Source organism: Caretta caretta, chromosome 5 (assembly GCF_965140235.1).
Source record: "Caretta caretta isolate rCarCar2 chromosome 5, rCarCar1.hap1, whole genome shotgun sequence".
NCBI classification, from domain to species: Eukaryota; Metazoa; Chordata; order Testudines; family Cheloniidae; genus Caretta; species Caretta caretta.
In genome coordinates, this window is record NC_134210.1 from 10,238,639 (window position 1) to 10,262,135 (window position 23,497).

The following is a 23,497-nucleotide window of genomic DNA, read 5'->3' on the forward strand; positions in this document are numbered from 1 at the left end:
CTTTAGGACCACAAAATGAAGGGGTAAATTTGTACCAGCAAAATAAGAGACTGAACCTTAGCCCTTTCAAAATGTACCCTGTAGGCATACATTAGTCAAATTGTTGCAGAGACTAGTCACCCTGTGAAATTGCTACTGGGAATTTTAAACAGCAGGGCTAAGAGTGGTAGTGGTTAGAAGAGACAGCGTATTAGACTCCTTGGTTGTATTCTCAGGTGTACGGACTCACATGATCTTGGATAAGCCACCTGAGGCAATTTTATGCCAGCTGTACAAGGGCCCTGATTTTTCTGAGGTGCTGAGCACTCACAGTTACTGATGAAAGCTACTAGGTGGTCAACACATGAGAAAAATAGGCCAGATATTTAGGTGACTAACTTTAGGGACTTCCTTTGAAGATGTTGGCCTCGAAGTTGTTCACTCTGCACATCTGTGAAATGGTCATTTTAACCCAGCTGTTGTGAGGCTTAATAAATGCCTCCAAAGCACTTTAGGTTCCTTGGCCACCCAATGCTATTGAGAAGCAAGGTACTGTTTGCTAGTGTAGCTAAGCTGTTGCCAGCTGAATTAAAACAAAGGCTTGAATATAGGGAAGACATGTCTGTGCTTGGAAGACACTTCTGCAATTTTGTTATCTTGACAACTGCTGAACAATTCTTAACGAGATGGTCTCCATTTATGAAAAGTCATTGATTTCACCTTTATGAAATGTACATAAGTCAAGCTTTTGCGTGAGGTTGGGAAAAGAGAGATTTTTACCTCGAAAAATGGATTTGGGGACACTGCTATAATAGTCTGCCTATCGCCCACTTCGTCTGTTCTTCCCGAGGTATAAGTTTCAAGGGTTGTTAAGGAAATATTAAAGGACATGGATATATCCTTCCGATAAAGTAATTGACACAGGCAGTATTCTTTTCCAAAACAAAATATCTATGAATTGATGTAAATAATAATCCCTAATACAGTCTAACTTAAAATCCTAAATGAAACACAAAAATCCCTGAGACGCAATCCCTTATTGTGAGTTAAAGAGCATTCAAACTACAATAGTATATAATTTAAATAATGCTAAGCAAAGTGATTTGTTACAAGTGGCCAGTTTGTAACACATTGCTGACAGCAGTTCTTAAATTGCTTTAAAGTTTAAGTAGATATGTTACAATTAATAACAGAATCGTATGCATTCTTATAAACACACACACGCTAACCCTATATACTATTCTACACTATACTAATACTCTAATTAAATGAATAACAGGCTTACTTTATAAATCCTTTTTGTATTCCTTTAAAAACCTGTTGCTGCACAGTTTCTGGTCAATCAACTTTACTCTGCTCTGATTTTCTTCTTTTTCTTTCTGTCTCTCTGCAGCAGCTTTTCTGGCTTCTTTCCATCAGCTTTTTCTCTGGCTCATCTTCCTGGCTTTTGTCTTCTTCCGATCGTCTCTCTCTCTCTCTCTCTCTCGCTGACTCAGACTCAGACTCCAAAACTGCCTCCTGGCAGCTGGCCTTTTGTGCTACATTGTAGCTACATTTGTAGCTCCCTCCGAATATATCTTTCTGTTTTAGAAGCAGTTACCTCACTCACACATGCCCAGTATCAACCATTACTTCAGAGTTCTGATTGACAGCTCTGACCTTTAAAACTAGTTCTGACTGATATGAGTGGGCTCTGATCAGCTAGGTGCTCAGTTAACTGACCTCTCTCTCACCCCTTACTGCACATGCTCAATAGCTACCAATCTTTCACATGCTCATTGTTTTCATTTACCTCAGAGCTGTGATTATGCCTGTCCACACACACACACACACACTTGGCTTTTTGCCAGGGCACTATTTAGAAATCCTAGGTTATCACTGAGCATGCTCAGGGTCTGCAGTGTTCATCTCAGGGTGGGGTGATGTTTGCTTATTCAGAGTAGAGGTAAGAAAAACGAAGTGGAAACTGGAGAATTTCTCTAGTAATAAAAGCTAGACACTTTGCTGCTTTGTCCTTAATTATAATGCTCTCAGCATTTAGTTTGTGTACAATTTGTAAGTACTGTGCAAACCGTTTTGGCACCATATTTAAAATATGCTGCTGTCAAAACAACAAATCATGTAAGAGTAGCAGTATCTCCAATCCACTGTTTACCTATGAAGGATGTAATCTGAGTTAATCAAATTCTCATCTACCATATGGAGATCAGTTTTCATAGGAGTAATGTGCTCATTCTTACACTGATTCCATATTCTTTACTTAATTGCTTTACAGTTTCAAAAAGACAGTTTATTCTAAATTTAACTTTAGGCAAAAGGAACTTTGCAGGCTTTCAGCAACTCTTAGGACCATCCAAAATATTTCAGCTGCATTTTCACAATAAAACAAAGAGCTTTTGCTCGCCTACATGTAGAGATCAAACTTGATGTGTCTCATAATGAATGCTACGCTTACTCATAGCCACTGTTTATGTAGATTCTTGTAGTGACACCCACTGCTCTAGCTGAGCACTGAGTAGGCTGCCTGTTTTGAAACTCTGTGTTAATAGATTGGCCATTTCACCAAAATCAGATTTCCAAAACTTTTTTTTAAAAAATTTGATTTCAATTGTTGGGAGAAATTATTTTTGCTTTGGAATTAGATTATTGTAACACCGCCAAACCCTGGCCGTCAGCGTGCAGGATTGAACCAGGGACCTCTGGAGCTTAGTGCATGAGCCTCTACTGCATGAGCTAAAAGCCAAATGGCTGTTACCTAAGGCTGTAGAGCAGACTCATTTTATCTCTGTCTCTAAGTGGTCTCAGTGCCACTAGATGGGACAGAACACCACACCCAGAAGATGATTCAGTAATAGGATTTTCTTTCTATTTTAAATATAGCTGGTCTTTCAGATGTTTTCCCTTCTTCACCTTCCCCCCAAGAAAGGCATATAGAACAATAGGATTGAATTCTTCTGCCCATAGATACTTGTTTGCAGCTCAGTTGTGCTTTGGGTTGCCAACCCTCCAGGATTGTCCTGGAGTCCCCAGGAATTAAAGATTATTCTTAAATCAAAGATAATGTCATGTGATGAAATCTCTGGGAATTCATCCAACCAAAGTTGGCAACCCCAATTGTGCTGAGTCCAGTGGCAACTGTCTGTGCTGCTTGGAAGGTGTTTGTATATAAATATAATAAAAATGGAATTCTACAATTACAGGGCCAGAGTTTTCTTTCTGCATAAAAGGGCTGATCTTTCTAATTTCTTCCTACCAGGTGCAGGACAAGTTCCGTTTGGACCTCTCTGATGAAGAAGCTGTACATTACATGCAGAGTCTAATTGATGAAAGTGTCCACGCTCTCTTTGCAGCTGTAGTAGAACAAATACACAAGTTTGCTCAGGTAAGATACTACAGACTGATGGGCTGTCTGTGGCCTCATGGTGAAAAGAGGGGTAGAGAGAGTGACTGACTGTGGGAACAGAGAGATGAACGTTTTGCCAGCCTGTGCTTTAAGGAGTTTTGAAATGGTTAAAAAATGTTAAGTTCAGAGCAGCTGCCCAAGTGATGGATGACATTACAGATACTGCTTTGCCTTAAGGTTCTGCAATTTTGTATGGTCAATGGCTCGACCAGGAGAGAGGAAACTTTTAAGGGCCTGCCATCTCATATTTTAGCAAGTTAAGGATTTCCCAAGAGTTTAGCTTTGAAGTGTATTTATTTGTAATTTTCTGCCTATGTAGTAAAGATTTGAAATCTTAAACAGCTTTAAGATTCACAGTTCACAAAACATGAGCTAGATAGTCCTTTGTATTATTTATACATTACGAAAATTAAATCAATAGAAAAAAAAGTTCAATAAGAGCAATCTTCTGTCAGTTATTCCTCTGTTAAATATACTGTGTGGTTACATTTGTCTTGTGACCAGCAGCCCCTTGTCTAGGTATGTCTTCCCCTGGCAGACTTCAGAAGCAGTAGAACACTGTGTTCAGCTGGGGACAGCCTTCTTAAAGACATGCCCCCAAAAAAGTCTTCCCTTTGCAGGAGCAAGTGAGCAACTAAACTCTTGATTTGGAGAGTGCTGTTCAGTCCTGCAAGTAGTCTGTTTTGGCAGGCTCTGCATGGGTGGGTCCTTAGGGGTCAAGTCTACCTGTTGGACAGAGCTCTGTGCTGTCTCTGAATCCTGCAAGAGGAGGACCTGCCACTCCTGAGCATGATATCGCCAAGAAGAGAAATTTTAGCAAGTAAGTTCTCATTTTCCTACTCTTGCTTTGGTTCCCCCACAGCTACTGACTTTTGTTGATGGTGGCTTTTATTGCTGGCTTCTAAACAGTGTATTCCAACTAATTATCTTTACAAACCTCTGAAGCCTCCATGGGGGAATATTCTCCTTTCCTGCTATCATTTTTAATATCAGAATGCACACTTCCATATGTGAAGAATGAAATTTTAGCCACATAAAGTGTGTGTTGTAATGTGACTGTAGTCTGTTGTGGGTGTGATAAAATGACTAATACCATTGTGCAATAAAATCAAAAGCATTTTAGTTCATCTTTGAGATCATAATGTTTTTCTGACTTGTCTAGCTCACATTTATCAGGGATTTGTTTAAATCTGCCTGTTGGCCTTAACTATTAGTCTTATGAGGAAACTTGCAATTCAGAGAAGAACCAAGAAATGTTGATCTCAAAAAATCCAGTCAGGCTTCCAAATATTTTTAGAAAAATTTATTTTCCAAAAGAATGATCAAAATCAAATACAAACTGTAATTTTCATGTGCGGAGGACTGTTTCTATGGCTATCCTTTGGGCAAAAGATGTTCCACTTAATTCTCTTTTTGATGCAGACTCGTATCTTTTATTTTCAAGTAGTGTGTTACGCTATAGCAGAGGTAGTCAGTTATTTTTTGTCAAGGTCCAAATTTCTTGGTCAAAGTATAGTCAAGGTCCAGACTTGAGAAAATAATAATAATGATAAGTAAATAAAAAGATTTCAGGGTTCGTTCAAAAGCGTCTGGCGGTCCAGATTTGGCCCATGGTCCGCCTATTGACTACTCCTGTCGTACAGATTAAACAATATAAGCTTAACTTAATATATGTGTTTTTAAATTATGACTGTTTTTATTTGTGAACAGAAGGAAAATGCAGAGAAAAAGAGAAATCTTTCATATTTGTACTTGGTCACTCTAGGTTACTGTAATTACTAGATGTCAGGCAATGATTGATTCCTTGTAAGAACTGAGCTCAGGGCCCTAAGGGTATGTCTACACTACCTGTCAGATCGGCGGGCAGCGATCGATCCAGTGGCGGGGGGGGGGGGTCTATTTATCACGTCTAGTCTAGACTCAATAAATTGATCCCCGAGTGCTCTCCCGTCGACTCCTGTACTCCACCGCCGCGAGAGGCGCAGGCAGAGTCGACGGGAGAGCGGCAGCAGTCAACTCACCATAGTGAAGGCACCGTGGTGAGTAGGTCTAAGTATGTCGACTTCAGCTATGTTATTCACATAGCTGAAGTTGCGTAACTTAGATCGATCCCCCCCCTCCCCCAGTGTAGACAAGGGCTTAGAGTACAAGTATTAAGAAGCTATCACCTTAAGTTAAAGAATTGTACACTTTTTTTGGATGGGGGAGTTGGTGTGACTACAACACTGATTTTGATTCTGAATGGACCCACATAGGTGTAAACAGATTTCTTTTTTTTAAAGTATTATGCTAGCCCTTTTGTAGACATGTCTGCAATAGAAGTTCATTTGTCTTAGATGGCTGTCAGAATTTCCCAGCTAGCTGCTAATGCATTTTCCAAGCAGCACTAATAAATCAGAGTTTGCAGATTTGATCTTGGTCATCCATTTAAAAAAAAAAAATTAACTTGTTCATTCATTACTATTTTCTTAATTTACCCACACTTTTTAAATTGCAGACGTGTTTGATGATAAAGCATTTAAAAGCTGGCTTCAATTGTGTTCAACAGGGCCTAAGGTTTAGCAGCACACACCCAGTTTTCATATTGATTGAGGGCTGTACCTGTAAGAGCCCCTGATTCAGGAAACTAATGGTTCCTAATAGGATGAGAAGTATATAGACTGCTGCTTTGTCCTTCACCTTGTTACTATGCCTATATATTGCAGCATATAGTGGAACTGATTCTGTGGGTGTAAGGATTATAACTTGCCCAAATTTGAGCAGATTTTCACAAGAATGGCAAAAGGCACATTCCTGGCACAAAGGCCACCTCTGCCAAATGTCAAGTCCCTTTCCCATTGTGTAGGGCATGCTAGAGCTCCAAAGAAAAACTGGTCAGAATTTTTAACATGTGTGTAACAATGTAATTTTCCCTAACTTAGTTCTTGGAAATGGCTGAACTGTTTTGGCTACATTTTTCTGCCCAAACAGTTAGTTTTGTCAGAATCATAAGCAAAAGACAATAGTCCCTTCTAGCCTTGGAATCTGTGAAACTGAACTGAAAACGAAGTCTTACAATGGAAAGTATCAGGCACCCTTAATCGGTAGTGTTACCAGCCTCATCTCTAATTCTGAGCTCCATATTTCCCCTAGATTCAGTATCTAGATTTTCCCAAGGTAAGTGATATTAGCCTAGGGTGACCAGATAGCAAATGTGAAAAATCGGGAAGGGGGTGGGGGATAATAGGAGCCTATATAAGAAAAAAGACCCAAAAATCGGGACTGTCCCTATACAATCGGGACATCTGGTCACCCTCTGTTAGCCTGTGCATGTAAACAGACTTAGTGCTGAATAGGCACTGGAGTATACTGGGTTTTAGTGCTTTGTAATACATAAGGAGTTCTAAATGTAGGACAAAATTCCTGCCACAGTTGCCTATTGTCTGAGATGCTGAGCACCTAGTTCTCATTGATTGGGAGTTGTGTGTGCCCAGTGCCTCTGAAAAACATGCACGTAAACCGAAAGGACATGAGTGAGTAGAAAACGGTCTAAAACAAGTGAGGATGCATCTCATTAACAAACCTGGAGTGTGTGGTCATGGAAGCGGGAATCTTCCATGGAACAGATGGATTTTTAGCAATATTTTTGTAGAAAAGAGAGGGGTTAGAGTATGCTAATTAGGACGTTCTTCCAGGCTTGGGGTCTCATATGCAAAAAGGTCCAAAGCCATGAGAGGGCAGAGGGGACTGAAGGAGCAGTGAGGCATTGGTGGACTGGGGTGTGAGAACCCCAGTGCGAGACAATTTAAAAAAAAAAAAATTGTGATTGCAAAAATTATTCAAGGGAAATAATGTAAGAACCTCACCTCTAAGCTGTGTGTTATTACAATTGGAATTAGAGCATTCTTAGAACATAAGAATGGCCATATTGGGTCAAACCAAAGGTCTGTTTAGCCCAGTATCCTGTCTTCCGACAGTGGCCAATGTCAGGTGCCCCGGAGGGAATGAACAGAACAGGTAATCATCAAGTGATCCATTCCCTGTCACCCATTCCTAGCTTCTGGCAAACAGAGGCTAGGGACATCATCCCTGCCCATCTTGGCTAATGCCATTGATGGAACCATCCTTCATGAATTTAGCTAGTTCTTGTTTGAACCCCGTTATAGTCTTGTCCTTCACAACATCCTCTGGTAATGTTTAATGCTTGTTAATCAGTTTAACTTTCTCTTTGTCTAGCTTTCTTTTTGGAGAAGTTGCTGTACAAAAATTATAGGACTTACCGCTGTAAAATAGTAGACAAAGGAACAATTAATACTCAATTAAATTGACAATAAACCAGTGATCTTGCACAATGGCCAAATTGAAGTTTTCAGTTTGTGCTTATGTCATAATATTGTTTTGATGAATTGCAAATAGTATTGTTCTAAATAGCAACTGAAAATACTGTCTAAAATTAGGCACTTGTTTAAACAGCAGATATTGGCATAAAGCCATGCAATTTTTTGTTTGAAATGCCCTTCAGTTCGTTGTTTGTTTATGCTTGTTTATCCATCTGTCGATTTATTTTTCTTCCCACCTCCAAAATGGACTTGCAAATACTAGTATGCAGTCTGTGCTGTTTGTTTCACCTGTTAATATAAGAGCTTTTAATAAGGTTGGTTATTGTAGTAACAATTGTATTTCAGTGTTCTTGCACACCACTTTGTGTGTGTGCGTGTGTGTGTGTAAAGCTCATGTTGTATGGAGAGAACTGATTATTTTGGCATCTGTTGTGTTACTGAGAAGCAGTGATATATATTGATATAAATGACAACATTTTAAAGAGACATGATCCAAAGAAGTTATGTTATGGAGACTCTTTGTTTGAAAACACGCCTATGTTTTTTTTCTAATCTATTTGAACACCTGAGATCCTGTATAATATTTTTTAATATCTCCATTTTCAGTATCTCAATCTTCTCTTGTTGAATGTCCCTTAAATACAGTTTGCCTCAAGAAAGTGTAATATATTTGTGTAGTAACTGTTCAAGAGAAGAGGATGCACATATTAATTTCAATTCACATTTATAAAGGACTAAATATCCTTGTCTCTGGAGATGGTTATTTTCATTTTAGCAGCAGTCCCCATGTCTATAGAGATTGAAAATAGTAGAAATGAGATTTGATCATTTCCAGTTGAGGAAGTTACCATATTATTTAATTTTTTTTTCCTTATAAATTACAAACTCAGTCAGTTGTATTTCAGGATTGTTATGTTAAGCACTGTTCAGCATTTTCATGTTTGCAACTCTTCAGTACAGCTTTACAATTTTTTGTAGCAAAACAGTTCAAAGACTTAGTCACAGGGTTTTAATTTGGGATGAGTGGGAATAAGCTGCATTTAAATCATATTTGGGTGACTTGCTTTTGGGTTTCTCAAGCACTGTGGGCTTAGTTAGCAGCCTTGGCAGCATCCCATGTTGCATCTCAAATCTGTGGTAGATGGTGCCCCTTTCTCATTTGCTGCCAAGTTCCAATTTTGTTCTCCAATTTGGAAAAGCAAACCCTGTAAACCCAATGAAATGCCTCAGATGCCGGGGAGAAAGTTTTCATCCAGCACACACAATTTGTCAAGTGGAAAAACTAACATAAACAGAGTGTGTTTCATAGATATTTGTTCTGCTAAGGGTCATGAGGTTCACCTGCCTTTAAGCATTTTATGGAGTTGTGAAATCTACAGCCCAGAGTACAATTACACTTAACTGATTTTCTGCGAATATCAAAGCTGAATAAATGTCCTACTGTGTTTGTCTTCTTTTCTAGTATTGGAGAAAATAAACCCATCAACGGCTTTTGCTGGAAATGGAAATATCATCTAGTGCTCAACAAGGAGACTTTCTTGAGCCATCTATGGACTTTTCAAGACAGAACCTGAAGGCGAGAACTGCTCATTTGATAGCACAGAGTGCGTGGAGGACAGGGGTCTCTGAGTTACCACTATTATAAGGTTAAAAATGACAATTATTTAGAAAACATGTATTTATTTCCCACTTTGGGCCTAGATGTTCCTGCATATATTACTTGTAAGAAACTTAAGCCATGTAGGTAAAATAGGCAACTTCCTCCAATGTCGTGGATGATTGGAAGAGGCTGCAGAAGAGAGATCCAGCACTTGCTGGTGAATTTATTTTTGTGTCTTGGTTACTATATTTTGGGACCTAGAAACTGAAGTCCATTGCTGCACTTAACTTGGACATTGATACATGCAGTGTGCAGCCTATAATGGTATATATTGTGATTTCTCATTAGCCTAAGAAACAGGATAATTGAACACCCCACCCCCAAACAAACACACACAACAGTTTTCACCTGGAATTAAAGTTTTTAATGGAGTCATCTAACCGCTTCCCAATTTGGAAAGAAGTTCTCATATGGAAAGGACAATCATTCTTCTTTACTTTATAAAACGATATTTTTAATGGCCGATAAGTTAGCCAAATACAGGCACAGAATTAGAAATAATCAGTATGTAGCCCATGGCAGCGAGCCTGCCAGCCCAGCTCGATGGACTCATGCTAGTGCTGACTTGTGCTAGTACTCTAAAAATAGCTGTGTAGACAGCTCTTTGAAGTTGCGACTTCAGCTGGAGCTCAGGCTCCACAGCCTAGGGAGAAAGGGGTAGGCTTCAAACCCCAAGCCACAGTTCTGAAGCGCTGTCCACACCGCTATTTTTAGAGAGCTAGCCTGAATCTGTCAACCTAAAGACTAGCCAGAAGGCACCGTGATAGGTTTAGTATAAGTTCATAGCAAAGTCTCACTTTAACTATGAACATCAATGTACAGTGACCACATGTAGTATTTTCCTTGACTCTAATAAATTCTTCCTTGATGCAGTTTTGAGATGTCTCATTTAAGCTTTTGAGTTTGTCCTTTCCTGCACCGACTTGGCATCCTAAAGGATTGTGTTTGGCGCTCCTGGCTTAATACCAATACAGAAATGCTGTAAAAATAAGGCTACAAGAAAATGATCATGTCACACACAAGGATTTATGCTGAATCTGTTTGAATGATCAAGTATAATTAGCTTTTTATATGCATATGAACATTTTCAAAGGGCATGTATGGTTTTTTTTGGTTTTTTTTCATAAACATGTTTTAACAAAGAAGATAGGAGTAGAGAGGAAAGCCAGCTGGACTTCCACTTACAAAAATGAAAAAAAATCAACTGGTTTGAATCTCATGAATATCAAACACAGCTAATCTGGCTTTAGGCTGATTTCTGCTGGCTTACACCCAGACAAGGGGCTTTGATAGAAGAAAGTTGATGAAGTGAGCTGTAGCTCACGAAAGCTTATGCTCAAATAAATTTGTTACTCTAAGGGGCCACAAGTCCTCCTTTTCTTTTTAGGGATAGAGCGCATCTATAACCTTATCTTGGTCAGATGGCCTTTAGAGTCAACACAGCCCAACTCCTCAGCAGCCAGGGGTGAAAGTAAATTAAAGGACTTACCAAAACACCGGAGTCCGGAGCAGAGGGCGTGGCCTCAACCGGAAGAGGCGTGGCCTAAACTGGAAGCGGCAGGACCTTAAATCCCCAGACCCTTTAAATCTTGATGTAAAGGGTCCGGGGCTCCAGCTGCAGTAGTGGTGGCTGGGAGCCCCAGGCCCTTTAAATCACCCCCGAGCTACCAGCTGCAAAGGTGGCTGGGAGCCCCGGGGCTTGGGGGTGATTTAAAGGGCCCAGGGTTCCAGCTGCCGCTACCACAGCAGAGCCCCAGGCCCTTTAAATCACTGAGGAGCCCTGGGGACTCCCGGCTGCCACCGCTAGCCCGGGGCTCTGGGCTCTGGCAGAGCTTTAAAGGGCCTGGGGCTCCGCTGTGGTAGTGGCTGCCAGAGCCCCAAGCCCTTTAAATCCCCATCTGAGCCCTGCTCCCTGAGCCCTGGGGTAGTGGCGGCTGGGCTCCATCAGGGATTTATAGGGCCCCGGGGCTTCAGCCACCGCTACCGCCCCGGCCCTTTAAATCCCCTCTGGAGCCCCGCCACTGCTACCCTAGGGCTTCGGCAGCAGGGCTCCAGAGGGGATTTAAAGGGCCGGGGCAGTAGCGGTGGCTGGAGCTCCTGGGCCCTTTAAATCCCCACCAGAGCCCTGCCGCCACTACCCCAGGGCTTTAAATTGCTGTCTGGGAAAGCTAGTCCTGGTACAGCGCACCGGCTCTTGCCGGTACACCGTACCGGGGCGTACCGGCTTACTTTCACCTTTGTCAGCAGCCTTTGCTGTCCTAGCACCTATGTAGCGCTGGCCACTGAGGATATGTCTACACTGCAATTAAAAATCTGCAGCATGTCCATGCCAGCTGACTTGGGCTCACGGGTCTGTTTAATTGCAGTGTAGCAGTGCATATTCTAAACCCCCATTGGCGTATCCCAGAGCTTGGGCTGCAGCCCAAACATCTACACCACAATTAAACAACCCCGTCATCCATGCCCGAGTCAGCTGGCCCATGCCAGCCATGAGTTTTTAATTGCAGTGTAGACGTACCCTAAGTAAAGCTACCCTTACCTTGCAAAACTTACTGCTCCCGGAGAGAAATGGCAATACTGCATTTGCTCCCAGAAATTCCCCAGTAGAGCATGGAGCCAGGCTGTCAGAGGGAAGAGTAATTACTATGTCCCGGTCTGCTTTGGTGAATCTGGCCCATTGTGTGTTTTTTCTCTCCTCCTCCCCACCCCCCAATTCATTCTCTCTGTAGGTCTACAGTGCTTTGCCCATCATCCTGAGATGTTTGGTATAGTTATGAGAATATAGGGACTACTGAGATTTCCAATTTTATTAGAAATTTTCTATTAAAAAATGCTTACGTTGAGTGTTTATCCTACTCGTACTTAAATTATCATACTCATACTTAAAGTTTATCCTACTTAAATTACTCATCCAGAATTTGTTAATTAGGAAAGTTGCCAATAGCCTAATTAATATTAAACTATATATGGAGATACTTAATATCAACTTCCATTTTATAAATGGCATAAAGAGTTAAATGAGTAACAGATGTTGTAAAGCATTAAAGCTCGGTGATTTTTTTTTTTTTGGATGAAGAGTTTATTTGCTGAAAAATGAAGCTTCTGGAGACCCACAACTATTTGTGAATTTCACATGAATTTGCCAAATAGGTTCATCTGGGCTTTTTTCCTGGGATTTATATGCCATTCACAAGATAGAGGTATGAGGGAGGAGGAATTGGTGGTGGTCTCATAACTATTAGCCTAGTGGTTAGGGCACACATCTGGTATAAGGGACCCAGGGTCAGTTACCCCCTCTGCCTGGTGTGGAGAAGGGATTTGAATTTGGGTCTCCCACATAGCAGGAGAGCACCTTAGCCGCAGGGCTACGGGCTATTCGGGTGTCGATCTCTCCTGTTGCTATTCCACTTTTTATAAATAGTTAGACACTGGAGCAGGGATTTAAACTTGTGACTTCAATGTCTATGAATTGACACTATGAATGACGGTAATCACTGGGCCAGGGAAAAAGAGTGAGACTAACTCTATAGCCCACTAGTTAAGGTGCTCATCACCACTTCTGTCCATTAAATCCCAACAGAATTTTTCGGGGGCGTATTTCAGAACTGCCAGCAAACTGAAAAATCAGTTGTTCATTCAGCTCGAATAAGCATGGGACACATATGAGTAGTATGTTATGGATGGTTATAAGCAACTGTTGGACTGTGTAATTATAACAATTAACCATATATTAAAACATCTATTAATGTATTCATCCTTCATAAACTATAAATAGAATCCCTATTTCTAAATGTAATACCTAGCTCTTTATATAGGCCTTTTCATCAGTAGATCTCAAAGCACTTTACAAAGGAGGTCTGTATCATTATCCCTGTTTTACATATGGGGAAAGTGAAGCACCAAGGTGATGTAACTTGCCCAAGATCACTAAGCAGGCCAGTGGCAGAGCCAGGAATAGAATCCAGCTCTTCTGAGTTCACCCACACAAAGCCTCCATCAAAGACAATGGGGCTCAAAGGTCTGCCTGTATGGAGTCAGCTGCAGGATTGGGGCCTTTGTGTTTCTATAATGTACTGTTTCTCAATGTTGGAGTTAGTTAAAAGGACACTGTTGATCAATTTTGACCCCAAAGGTAGGCTTTTGAAAATCAAACTTTTACAAATCCAGAGGCTAATACAATTTTTTTTAAAAATCCAATGAAAATCTTAATTAAAACAAAAAAAAAAGCTGTTCTGGTTTGCAACCCAAATATGGTAGCTTTGTGCCTAACAGAGACAGAAGGTGAAATTGCCTTTAAACTGTTCAGTCTGATTTAACAACCCATGAAGAGAGCAATGAAAAACAAAGCATCAATAGTGTATAATAAACTTTGTTTTTAACATTCATGCTGTTTTCCAGAAATCTAAAGTATTGAGTAATATGGGGTCAGGATCTTTATTTCAATGGGGTTTTTCATATATTATCCCTTTAAATAGCTACAGAAAAAAATTATCATATGGACAGTGGGTTTGCCATAGTTTGTTTCCCTAGCACTGACATTTTACACAATTAGCAATATAATCAATACTGAGCACCACCACCCACTTTCACATTCACTTCAATCCCTTTCTGATTTGCCCTGATCCTACAATTATTTCGTCCTGGGTGAGGGGAAGAGGAAATCATCCACTAGATTTTTCTCCCCTGGCTATATAGCATTATTGGTTCTTTTCAGATGCACATGCTTCAGAAGTGCAAAATGGCACAAAGCCTTCCAGTTTTTCTTCCTTAGAGGATGCAATAATTGCAAACGTTTTTCTTTCTGTTGCAAGGTTAAAGTCCCATTGTGAAATAATATGGGGCTTTGTTTCTCTTCCTATTGCAAGGTTAAATCCCAGTGTGAAATAGTATGAGGGTTTATATAAAATAATAAATCCTTTTAGCTCCTGTTCCCCTGTTCTATAGACAGTTATCTGGCACAGCATTTTGTTTCTGTAGTCTGCAGAGAAAGCAAGTTGGAGAGACTTTGGGGGGTGAGGGGGAGAGAATCTAAACACACATTGAGAGAATCCTACAAAGTAAAGCTGGTGTTAAATGACCCTCTTTTTGTTGCGAGCCCAGGCTTTACTCCTAGGACCCAGTGTCATCAGTGGATGGTAAAATATAGTGGTTATTACAAGATATCCAGAGCTTGTACAGTTAAGGAGTCTTAAGGGACCCATTGAAAAAATAAATTGCAGGTGGATTGTGTTAAAATAGGTCTTTGAAACTGTTATGTTGAAGTGGGTTTTTTTTGTAATAGTGAAGAAGCTTTTACTACTATGTTGGGGCTCTTCTGTCCTTCCAGGGAGCCATGATTTAGAAAGGACCCTGCCCAGTGAAAATAGGGGCATCTTGAGAAAAGTGCTTTACCACATCCATTTCAAGAACATCCCAGAGTGAAATAGTTTGCCACAACATGCAGCATTCCAACTGCCCCTTGCCTGAGCCATCATTAGTTGGTTTAAAGTGGAGCTTTGTGAGAGATTTGAAGGAGGGGAAGAGCATTCCATGCATAAATGACAACAGTGAAGAAAAGCAAAGACTGTTGGGAGGAAGGATTCTCCGATGGTTTGAGCATGTGGGAGATCTGGGTTCAAGTCCCTGCTCTGCCTGTATGACCCTGGGTGAGTCACATGGACTCTGCCTCAATTCCCCAATTGGTAAAATGGGGAATAGTTGTTCTTCCTCACACGAGTGGTTAGGATAAATACATTGTAGATTACGAGATGCTCAGGTGCTGCAGTCATTGAAAGGGGAAATATAAGAAATAGCCTAGAAACATAGACATACCATAGAGGTGAATTAACTGCTTTGGCTGTCCTTGATCTTGTAACCCCTGTCTCTGCCATATCTCTATTTCACATAGTGTCCCTCACTGTTTGCACGCTTAACAACCCACTTAAGAGACAAAAAATTGTCATAATTTTAAAATGAAATTCGTCATCTTTGGCATGTTTACAAAAACTACAGCTTTTTAGCAGGAAAGTGGGAGGTAATTGGACAGGTTTTCAGCTCTTCGTGTCCTTGGAAAAAATGAAGTGAAGCTGTCATTGTTCACAAACCAATTAATTTTAAACTTCAGATGGAACTGCATGCTCCATGCATGTGTGCTAATGTACAGAGAGGTCTACTTATCCTGCAAGGTTAGAGCGAAGGTGCCCCATAACAATGGTATTTATGCCCCATTAAGGGGGAATCTCCTCTTCTATAACCCGTTAGATTATTTTTTAGTAAATTCTTGAACTTTTCCCGATTTGTTTGGTGACATTAGCTGCCCTAGTTCACGTCCATTAGAAGACTTCCTCTGTGATATCCTTTGTGATGGAAACGCTCATAAGACACTTGGAATGATATATCTGGTTTGGGCTTGTTTGATTTTTTTTGTTGAATGTCCAATACTACTACTGGGCAGCTTGTAGCTAGGCACTTTTCCTGCTCTAGTTTAAGCTTTTTTTTTAATCCCTACTGAGAATTAGTGTTGTATTGATAACTGCTTCACTCCTGCCATGCCTGACCTTAAAAACCTCGAAGGAAGGAGATTACACCACCTCCCTAAATAACCCATTCCAGTGCTTCACCTCCCTCCTAGTGAAATAGTTTTTTCCGAATATCCGTCCTAAACCCCCCCAACTGCAACGTGAGACCATTACTCCTTGTTCTGTCATCTGCCACCACTGAGAACAGTCTAGATCCATCCTCTTGGAACCCCCTTTCAGGTAGTTGAAAGCAGCTATCAAATCCTCCCTCATTCTTCTCTTCTGCAGACTAAATAATTCCAGTTCCCTCAGCCTCTCCTCGTAAGTCATATGCTCTAGCCCCCTAGTTATTTTTGTTTCACTGACTGACTTAAACTTTCTGACCCACCACAGGTTATTATTTAAGGGAGAATCCACTTGCTGCTGTAATGATTATCTGATTCATTCAAAACCTTGGGGTGAGGCTGCCAATGTGAATGGGTGGGAAAAAGTTTCTTTTAAGGAGTGATCCATCTGAGGTCCCTTCCCAGATTCTGTCAGCATCACATTGGAAGTTAATTCAATATTTTTACTAAGGAAAGTACATCAACAGTACAAGACCTTGAAAGAGAATAAGCTCTTTACAATTGGAACACTCATACTGGAGAGTTCAAAATACTATTAGAATTGGCTAACATATGAGATTCTCTCATTGGGATCCAAAATGGGGGAGGGCGTTTGTTCGAGATTTCTGAGCAGCTGTTTCTCAGATCAGGGTTACACAATATTGTGCTTATCTTACTAGCACTTTAGTAACTTGTAGTACTAGTAGCATGTTTAGTCACTCTTGTTGCTGATGGGAAAATTCAGCAAATATGTCCGTGTGTAAACAAGCCCCAAATCCTATTTCAAGAGTCTAGTTTCATTAACTGCTCTTGTAGCAGTTAATACGTTAAGGCTTAGGTAAGCAGCGTGGTCTGGTGGATAGACCAGAGAGCATTGCACTGGGAGTCAGAAGAGCTGGGTTATGCTCCTGGCTCTGCCACCAATCAGCTGTGTGACCTTGGTCAAGTCATTTCAAATTCTTGTGCCTGTGTCTTGTCTGTTTAGATTGTAAGCTGTTTGGGGCAGGAACTGTCTCACTGTGTTTTGTAGGGGATCCTAATCTCGGCTAGAACCTCCAGGCATTCTGTAATACACATAACACTTGAATTCCTCTTTTCAAACTCAGTTTTGATTTATGGCTTAAAACCTAAAATTAACCCCCAGAGATCAAGTTTGACGGGTTCTAATAAAAAGCTACTCGTTTTAGAAGTCCTACTCTATCCCAAATCCACTGTGTTTATTCTGTCCTTGCCTTCCTCTCCTGCTCTCTGGGGGCACTCTCTCAAGAAGACTACTGAAGAAGGAAGTAGAATGAGAGTGCTTCATCTGTCTTCGCTAGTCATTGCTCATACTCCAGCTGTACCAGGATGAAAGATACAATGAAGTGCACAGCATAAAGTTTAACAAAAATACAACAGAATGAGAAACTATCAGTTACATAATCCAAGTATCCAACAACTGCCAGACACATTGTAATGTCTTTGAGCAGGCCCAATGTTTCACTGTTTGAAGTGAGCTGTAGCTCACGAAAGCTCATGCTCAAATAAATTGGTTAGTCTCTAAGGTGCCACAAGTCCTCCTTTTCTTTTTACTGTTTGTACATTGTCTAGTCTAATGGGACCCACAGCTTGATACAAATTAAAATAAATGCTGTAGCAGGTAAGTCTTTTCTTCTGTGTGGATGTGCAGCTACAGTATCTTGGTGATATGTATTGTCCCTAACTTAATACTGTATGGATTATAAATGGATTTGTAGATGAATAATTCAGAAGTATGAATTGCAAGGAGTGAATTCGCTTATGGACAGTGAGCTACAAAGTAGTAAGGAAACCAACATATTTAAGACATGACTGTATAACCCTATAGAAATCTCTACACCCAGAATGCATTTTTACATCTCCATTAATCTGTGTCCTACAGAATGGGTTCCTTTAGCATATGTTTTTTCCAGTTTTTGTTATTGCATAAGTATAAGTTAAATCATTAGCCATTTGCCTATTTATACTCCTTTATAGCAGACTGTTAATTTGATCTTCTCTGTCCTGTTCGTTGGTCCCATACTGTTTACTTTTGGGGGTTTCCCATACTGTGTCCAGGTGCCTTATTGAATTTCTGGGCTCTCTAATATCTTTGGAATCGGCAAAAAGCCTGGGTGATTAGTGGTAGTTGCTGATTTTCCCAATTCTCTGTGACTTCAGCATGTTTACTTTGAGTCATATTCATATAAGATCTGATCCAAAGCCCATTGCAGCCAATGGACAGACTCCCATTGACTTTGCTGGGCTTTGGTTCAGGCCTACAATTGGGTTAAGTATTAGAATTTACACCTTTCTGTAACACAAATGCAGGGAGCATATGAAGCCAGGAGCTTTGTTGTCTGAGCCTTGTATGCCTTGGCTTTCCATGTGAGGTGAGATGGTCAGATATTTAAAGTTTGCAATCAAGGGATTGGACCACTCCAGTATTTGGTGCTGAAATGGGTGGGACCTTTTAACGGTGATCTGCCCATCCTGTGTGAGCAGGCAGGCAGGGGTCCACAGCACCATGTCTCTACCCTTCTGCCATGGTAAGTCCTCTGCAAGGACAGAATATATTAATGGCGACAGGCCCGGCTGGGCATCCCCATCATCTTCTAGCTGTAAACACCTGCAAAACTAACTCTTATCCTCCTTCAAAAACCCCGTCAAAACTCTCCTTTGCCCCTACAAAAAACTTGACAATGGTTAGGCTGCTGGTGTGCTGTGAACATGTCCAGTCATGCTGACCAATATTGTCTCTTTGTTTCCTTGTCTCCCCTGTCTGTATCGGTTGTCTGTTGTCTTATTCTTAGGTTGTAAATTGTTTGTGGGAGGCACCATCTTTCCTGTTGTTGTTCTGTGTTTGTACAGCACCTAAACCAACGGTTTCCTGGTTTGTTACTAGGGCTTCTAAGTGCTGTGATAATACAACTGATGTTTCCAGCTGAAAATATTGCAAGAAACTTGGTTTGCACAAACCTGATTTCTACGCTAGAGGTTCTCAACTTTAGTATACTACCTGTATCAAAGCGTTAGTACTCCAACCCCAGCATCTAACCCATCCTTATCCCATTTTACAGGCAGGATTATACAGGTGGATGAGAGGCCTCCTAAGAAGGTGCCACAAGTACTCCTCGGTTTTTTTTGCTGATACAGACTAACACGACTACCGCTCTGAAACTTAAGAACTCTAGGAACTGTACTAAGCATTGGTGTCTCAACAGATCTGAATTTAGCACTGAAACAATGTCCCAGTGGAGGAAGTAGGAGGCACCATGCTACCGGAAGTGCCCTCTTTCTAATGAAATGGGAATCCAAATTCATAATCACTCATGGTCAAAGATCCTAAGACATCTCCCACAAGAGTAGGCTGGCTTCAGTTGCAACTCGGATAATTACATCCTGGCTAGTACTGTTCCCCCAGAAGTTCTAAGTGACTGTGATCGTCTCCTTCACTTGTTACACACTGATTATGACACCATCATCCGCTGTGTGTGGACTGCTGTGATAGTTACATTTCAACTGCAGTGTTTCTGCTCCCTCTTTATCTACTTTCAGGCATTGTGTGAGGTTTACGGTAACTAATACACTCTGAGATCCTTGATGAAAAGGTGTCAGATGAAAAATTAAGTAGTAAATCATTTCTGTTAAAGGCTGAATTATTTACATAGCACAAGCTGAAGATTTGGTTGAACTATATTTCTAACAAATATATTGGTAATGACGGCACAGTTATTGATGGCTCCTTGAGGCAACACTTATGTTTGATCCTCTTTTTAAAAATCCTCATCATCAAGCATTATTAACAACAAATGAAGATATGAGCATTAATTGAAAGGAAATTGGAATTATTACAATGAATTTGTTCTGGCACAGTAGAATGAGGACTTCATCCTGTGTTCTGTGGAAATGATGCCAGCTGTTTGCACTTCCATGTGTATAAATACCGTGTATAGAGCCTCCCAGAATCCTAGACTTCAAACTCCAGTGTTTCAAGCAGCTCTTACTTCACAGTAACTATCTGTGGTCTCTTACTGCTTCACCTGTGGAATGAAAGGTCTTCAAGGCAGGGACCATCTCTTTCTTTCTTGCTTTCTTATGTACAGTGCATAATACAGTGGGGCTGGGGCCCTCCAGTCAGTGTGCAATACAAATCATTAATAGAACAATCAGCCCAAACCACACACAAATGAAAAAGTGCACTGGCATAACATAGCTGGGCACTGATTAGTAGTTTTGAAGTGTTTACTACAGCAAAGAGCAGGGACCTTGGAAATCTGCAAAGAAGTTTGCCCAAATCAATGGGAGTTCATCTTAAATTTGGGCCAGAATTCATGAGATTATCACCAGGGAACCAGCACATATGTTCAATTTCCATCTTCACTGTGTCTGTTTCAATGTAAGACAAAGAAGAGGTGTGGTGTGTTTTTTCCCCTCAAAAACACATTATGAAAGTGAACTGCTGTGACTGAACCAACTTGTGTAGACAACTGGCACAATCCTGCAGGCAGCCAACTCTTTGTGTAGAGGAGACAACCCTGGATAGTCACTCCTACCTCGATATATGTGTCTGAATAGTCAAATGATTCTAATGTCTGGTGGTTAGTCCTTGTGCTGTCTCTGAATGTGTTCTCTCTGCCACTTCTTGTGTTAATTTGGGAGGGTTCTTTCCTTGTATGTCATGTAGTTTGTCGGTCACCTGTTGTGTTTGGCGTGCGAGGCCTGTCGTCTCGTGACAAAAAACAGCAGTCTAGGGAGCTGACAGGGAAGACACGGAGCTGTGAATGCAAATCCAAGGCTTGGAGGGTGACCGGGAAAATCAGGTTGCACGCTGAAAATTAACTTGGGCTGTTTGTGTTTTACAGCATCACTGGAGACAAAAATTGAGCAATCTAAAAGGCGCAGCTGAGCCAGAATAAAATCCATCTCCCTGTGACTATGCTGGGATGGGGCCGAGCTAAGAGTCCGGCCTTGGCTTGATTGCCATTTGTATTGAGGCTCTTGTACACTCCCCTCACAGTGTAAATAGTAGCGCTGATGAGGAAATGTTCCATCAAACATTCTTCAATAGAAAAAGCCTTTAAGAATAGTCACCCAAAAGATTCATTCTTGGGACATGTTCAGGTCTTTTGTCCATTTTGCCACTGGAAAAGAGATGGGAGAGAAATGGGCAAAAAATGGGGATTTTTTTTCTTTTTTTGGTGGAGGGGTTAAAACTTAACGGTAATGGAAAGTTTGAATATTTCTGCAGAAAACAATTGGCCTTTTTCAACCCGCTCTACTAACGAGGCCTTTACAGTGTGAATATAATGTGTGGGCACTGTAAGGCCCCTTTTATGACCAAATCAGTGTAAAAGGGGTCTTGGATCAAACAAAGATCAGGAAAGGAAATAAATGAATTGAGGAGAAATTTGGTGAGTAAGAAGGTACCACTTCTGTGTACTCACTCATGAGTAGTGCTATATTTTAGGACAGTGGTTCTCAAACTTTTGTACTGGTGACCCCTTTCACATAGCAAGCCTCTGAGTGCGACCCCTCCCTTATAAATTAAAAACACTTTTTAATATATTTAACACCATTATAAATGCTGGAGGCAAAGCGGGGTTTGGGGTGGAGACTGACAGCTCGCGACCCCCCATGTAATAACCTCCTGACCCCCAGTTTGAGAATCCCTGTTTTAGGACTCTGCTGTTTTGTGAAAGGATTACTTTTAATATAATTTAACAAATTCCATATTGAAAACTCATCAAGCACAAGTGGAACTTTAATATGACTTTGCAGGTTGCATGCAACAGAGTAGATAAGTTTGAAAAAATGAGTGGTTTATGTTTCTAATAGAATTAGGTGGGAATTAAGGATTCTCTCTCCTCCCTACTCCACCCCGCCAATGAATAGGTTAAAGGAAGAGGTTGACTCTTAGGGGATATAGGCATCTCTTATTCTGAGGACTGAATCAGAAACTGTCATAAAACCTGGAGTATATGCCAAAGCAGTGGGTCATCGTAACTTTTCCTTTGTGTTTATTTAAGAAAAGGCAACACTGTGGAACAATTCTGAAATGATAAAGGGGAAATAAAATAACAAAGGGTTTACTTTGCATAAAAGAGAGAAACAGACAAATCTCTAAAAGAGATTGTAACTCGGGACACTGAATATTTGAGGATCATATTTTTTGTTTTTGCTATCACTAATAAAATGGATCATACACAGTGGTGACTGTGAATCTAAATAAGAGTCTTACACTGGTGCAGAATAGAAAAAATCTGGACAAGAGACTCTTTTTTTTTTTTTGGCTTCAGACTAGTAGATTCCAACTGAGAAGAAAACCAAAGTGGCAGTGACAGGCTTTTGTGAAAAGGATCTGTCTGGGGTTAGGTATGTTGAGAAATCAGATGTCTTGGGGATTAATCGAAGTCTAGGCAAGAAAGTTCCCTCTTGAAGATAATAGCAATTGAAGCAGCCTTTGGACTGGGTTCAGTGGGGCACTGTGATTAAATACATCTTATTAGGGAAGTTCTGCATGTGCCCACGGAGTGGTGATTGGAAACCCAAACCAATTTTATGTTGGGGTTATTTAAAGCTGCCTTTTTTCAAAAGACTGACTGTGCCTTTTAAGGGTCTGGAGTGAGGTAGCAATGAGAGGAATTCTTGGTTACTAAGCCACTGGTACTGTTAGCTCCGTTTTGGGATGACTCCCTTCTGCGATGAGCAGGATGGAGGATGGCTTGCAGGGAGTATGCTGAGTGGAGATGGAGAGGCCCTTAAAGGGAGAGAACCTTAGTAACTGGGTGAGAGGGGTGATCCTACTTCTGCCATTAAGACATCAGGTGGAACAAGCCAGCAGGTCTCCCTCAAAATGACGGGGATAGGAAGCCAAGTTCTACTTTGTGAGTGATTTAAGTAAATCTTCTTAAGGTACAAAAAGCATCTTTGTATCTCCCACCCACCCACCTCTGCAAGCCACAAATGCAGCACCTGCTGAGTGAGAGAGCTGTGCAAGGATACCTTGGAACGTTTTAGAGCTGAGTTCCTTTCACATGCGTCAATGCATCTAGAAATATTGAGGTTTGCCATAAGAACAGCCATACTGGGTGAGAACGAAGGTCCATCTAGCCCAGTATCTTGTCTTCCGACAGTGGCAAATACCAGGTGCCCCAGAGGAAATGAACAGAACAGAGAATCATTAAGTGATCCATCCCCTGTCACCCATTCCCAGCTTCTCACCAACAGAGACTAGGAACACCACCCTGCCCATCCTGTCTAATAGTCATTGATGGACCTATCCTCCATTAATGTATCTAGTTCTTTTTTGAACCCTGTTATAGTCTTGGCCAACACAACATCCTCTGACAAAGAGTTCCACAGACTGACTGTGCATTGTGTGAAGTAATTCTTCCTTTTGTTTGTTTTAAATCTGCTGCCTATTAATTTCATTTGGTGACCCCTAGTTTTTGTGTTATGAGGAGTAAATAACACTTCCTTATTTACTTTTGCCATATCAGTCATGATCTTATAGACCTCTATTGTATCCCCCCTTA

General features: G+C 40.9%; 1 protein-coding gene across 6 annotated transcripts in view; it reads left to right on the forward strand.

Moving 5' to 3' along the window:
• Nucleotides 1-10,233, forward strand: part of PIK3C3 (phosphatidylinositol 3-kinase catalytic subunit type 3) — a 133,784-nt gene extending 123,551 nt beyond the window's left edge. For 3 of the 6 annotated variants that reach the window (XR_007356657.1, XR_007356659.1, XR_007356658.1), the window contains one exon: nucleotides 3,236-3,361. Coding sequence is in view for 1 of the 6 variants with exons in the window: in XM_048850003.2 (XP_048705960.1) it covers nucleotides 3,236-3,361; nucleotides 9,164-9,178 (141 nt within the window). In the remaining 5 variants the exon portion in view is untranslated. Of the gene's footprint in view, nucleotides 1-3,235; nucleotides 3,362-4,002; nucleotides 4,203-9,163 lie in introns of those variants that run through there. The other 3 variants (XR_007356656.2, XR_007356660.2, XM_048850003.2) reach the window with 2 other exon arrangements.
• Nucleotides 10,234-23,497: the final 13,264 nt, after the last annotated feature.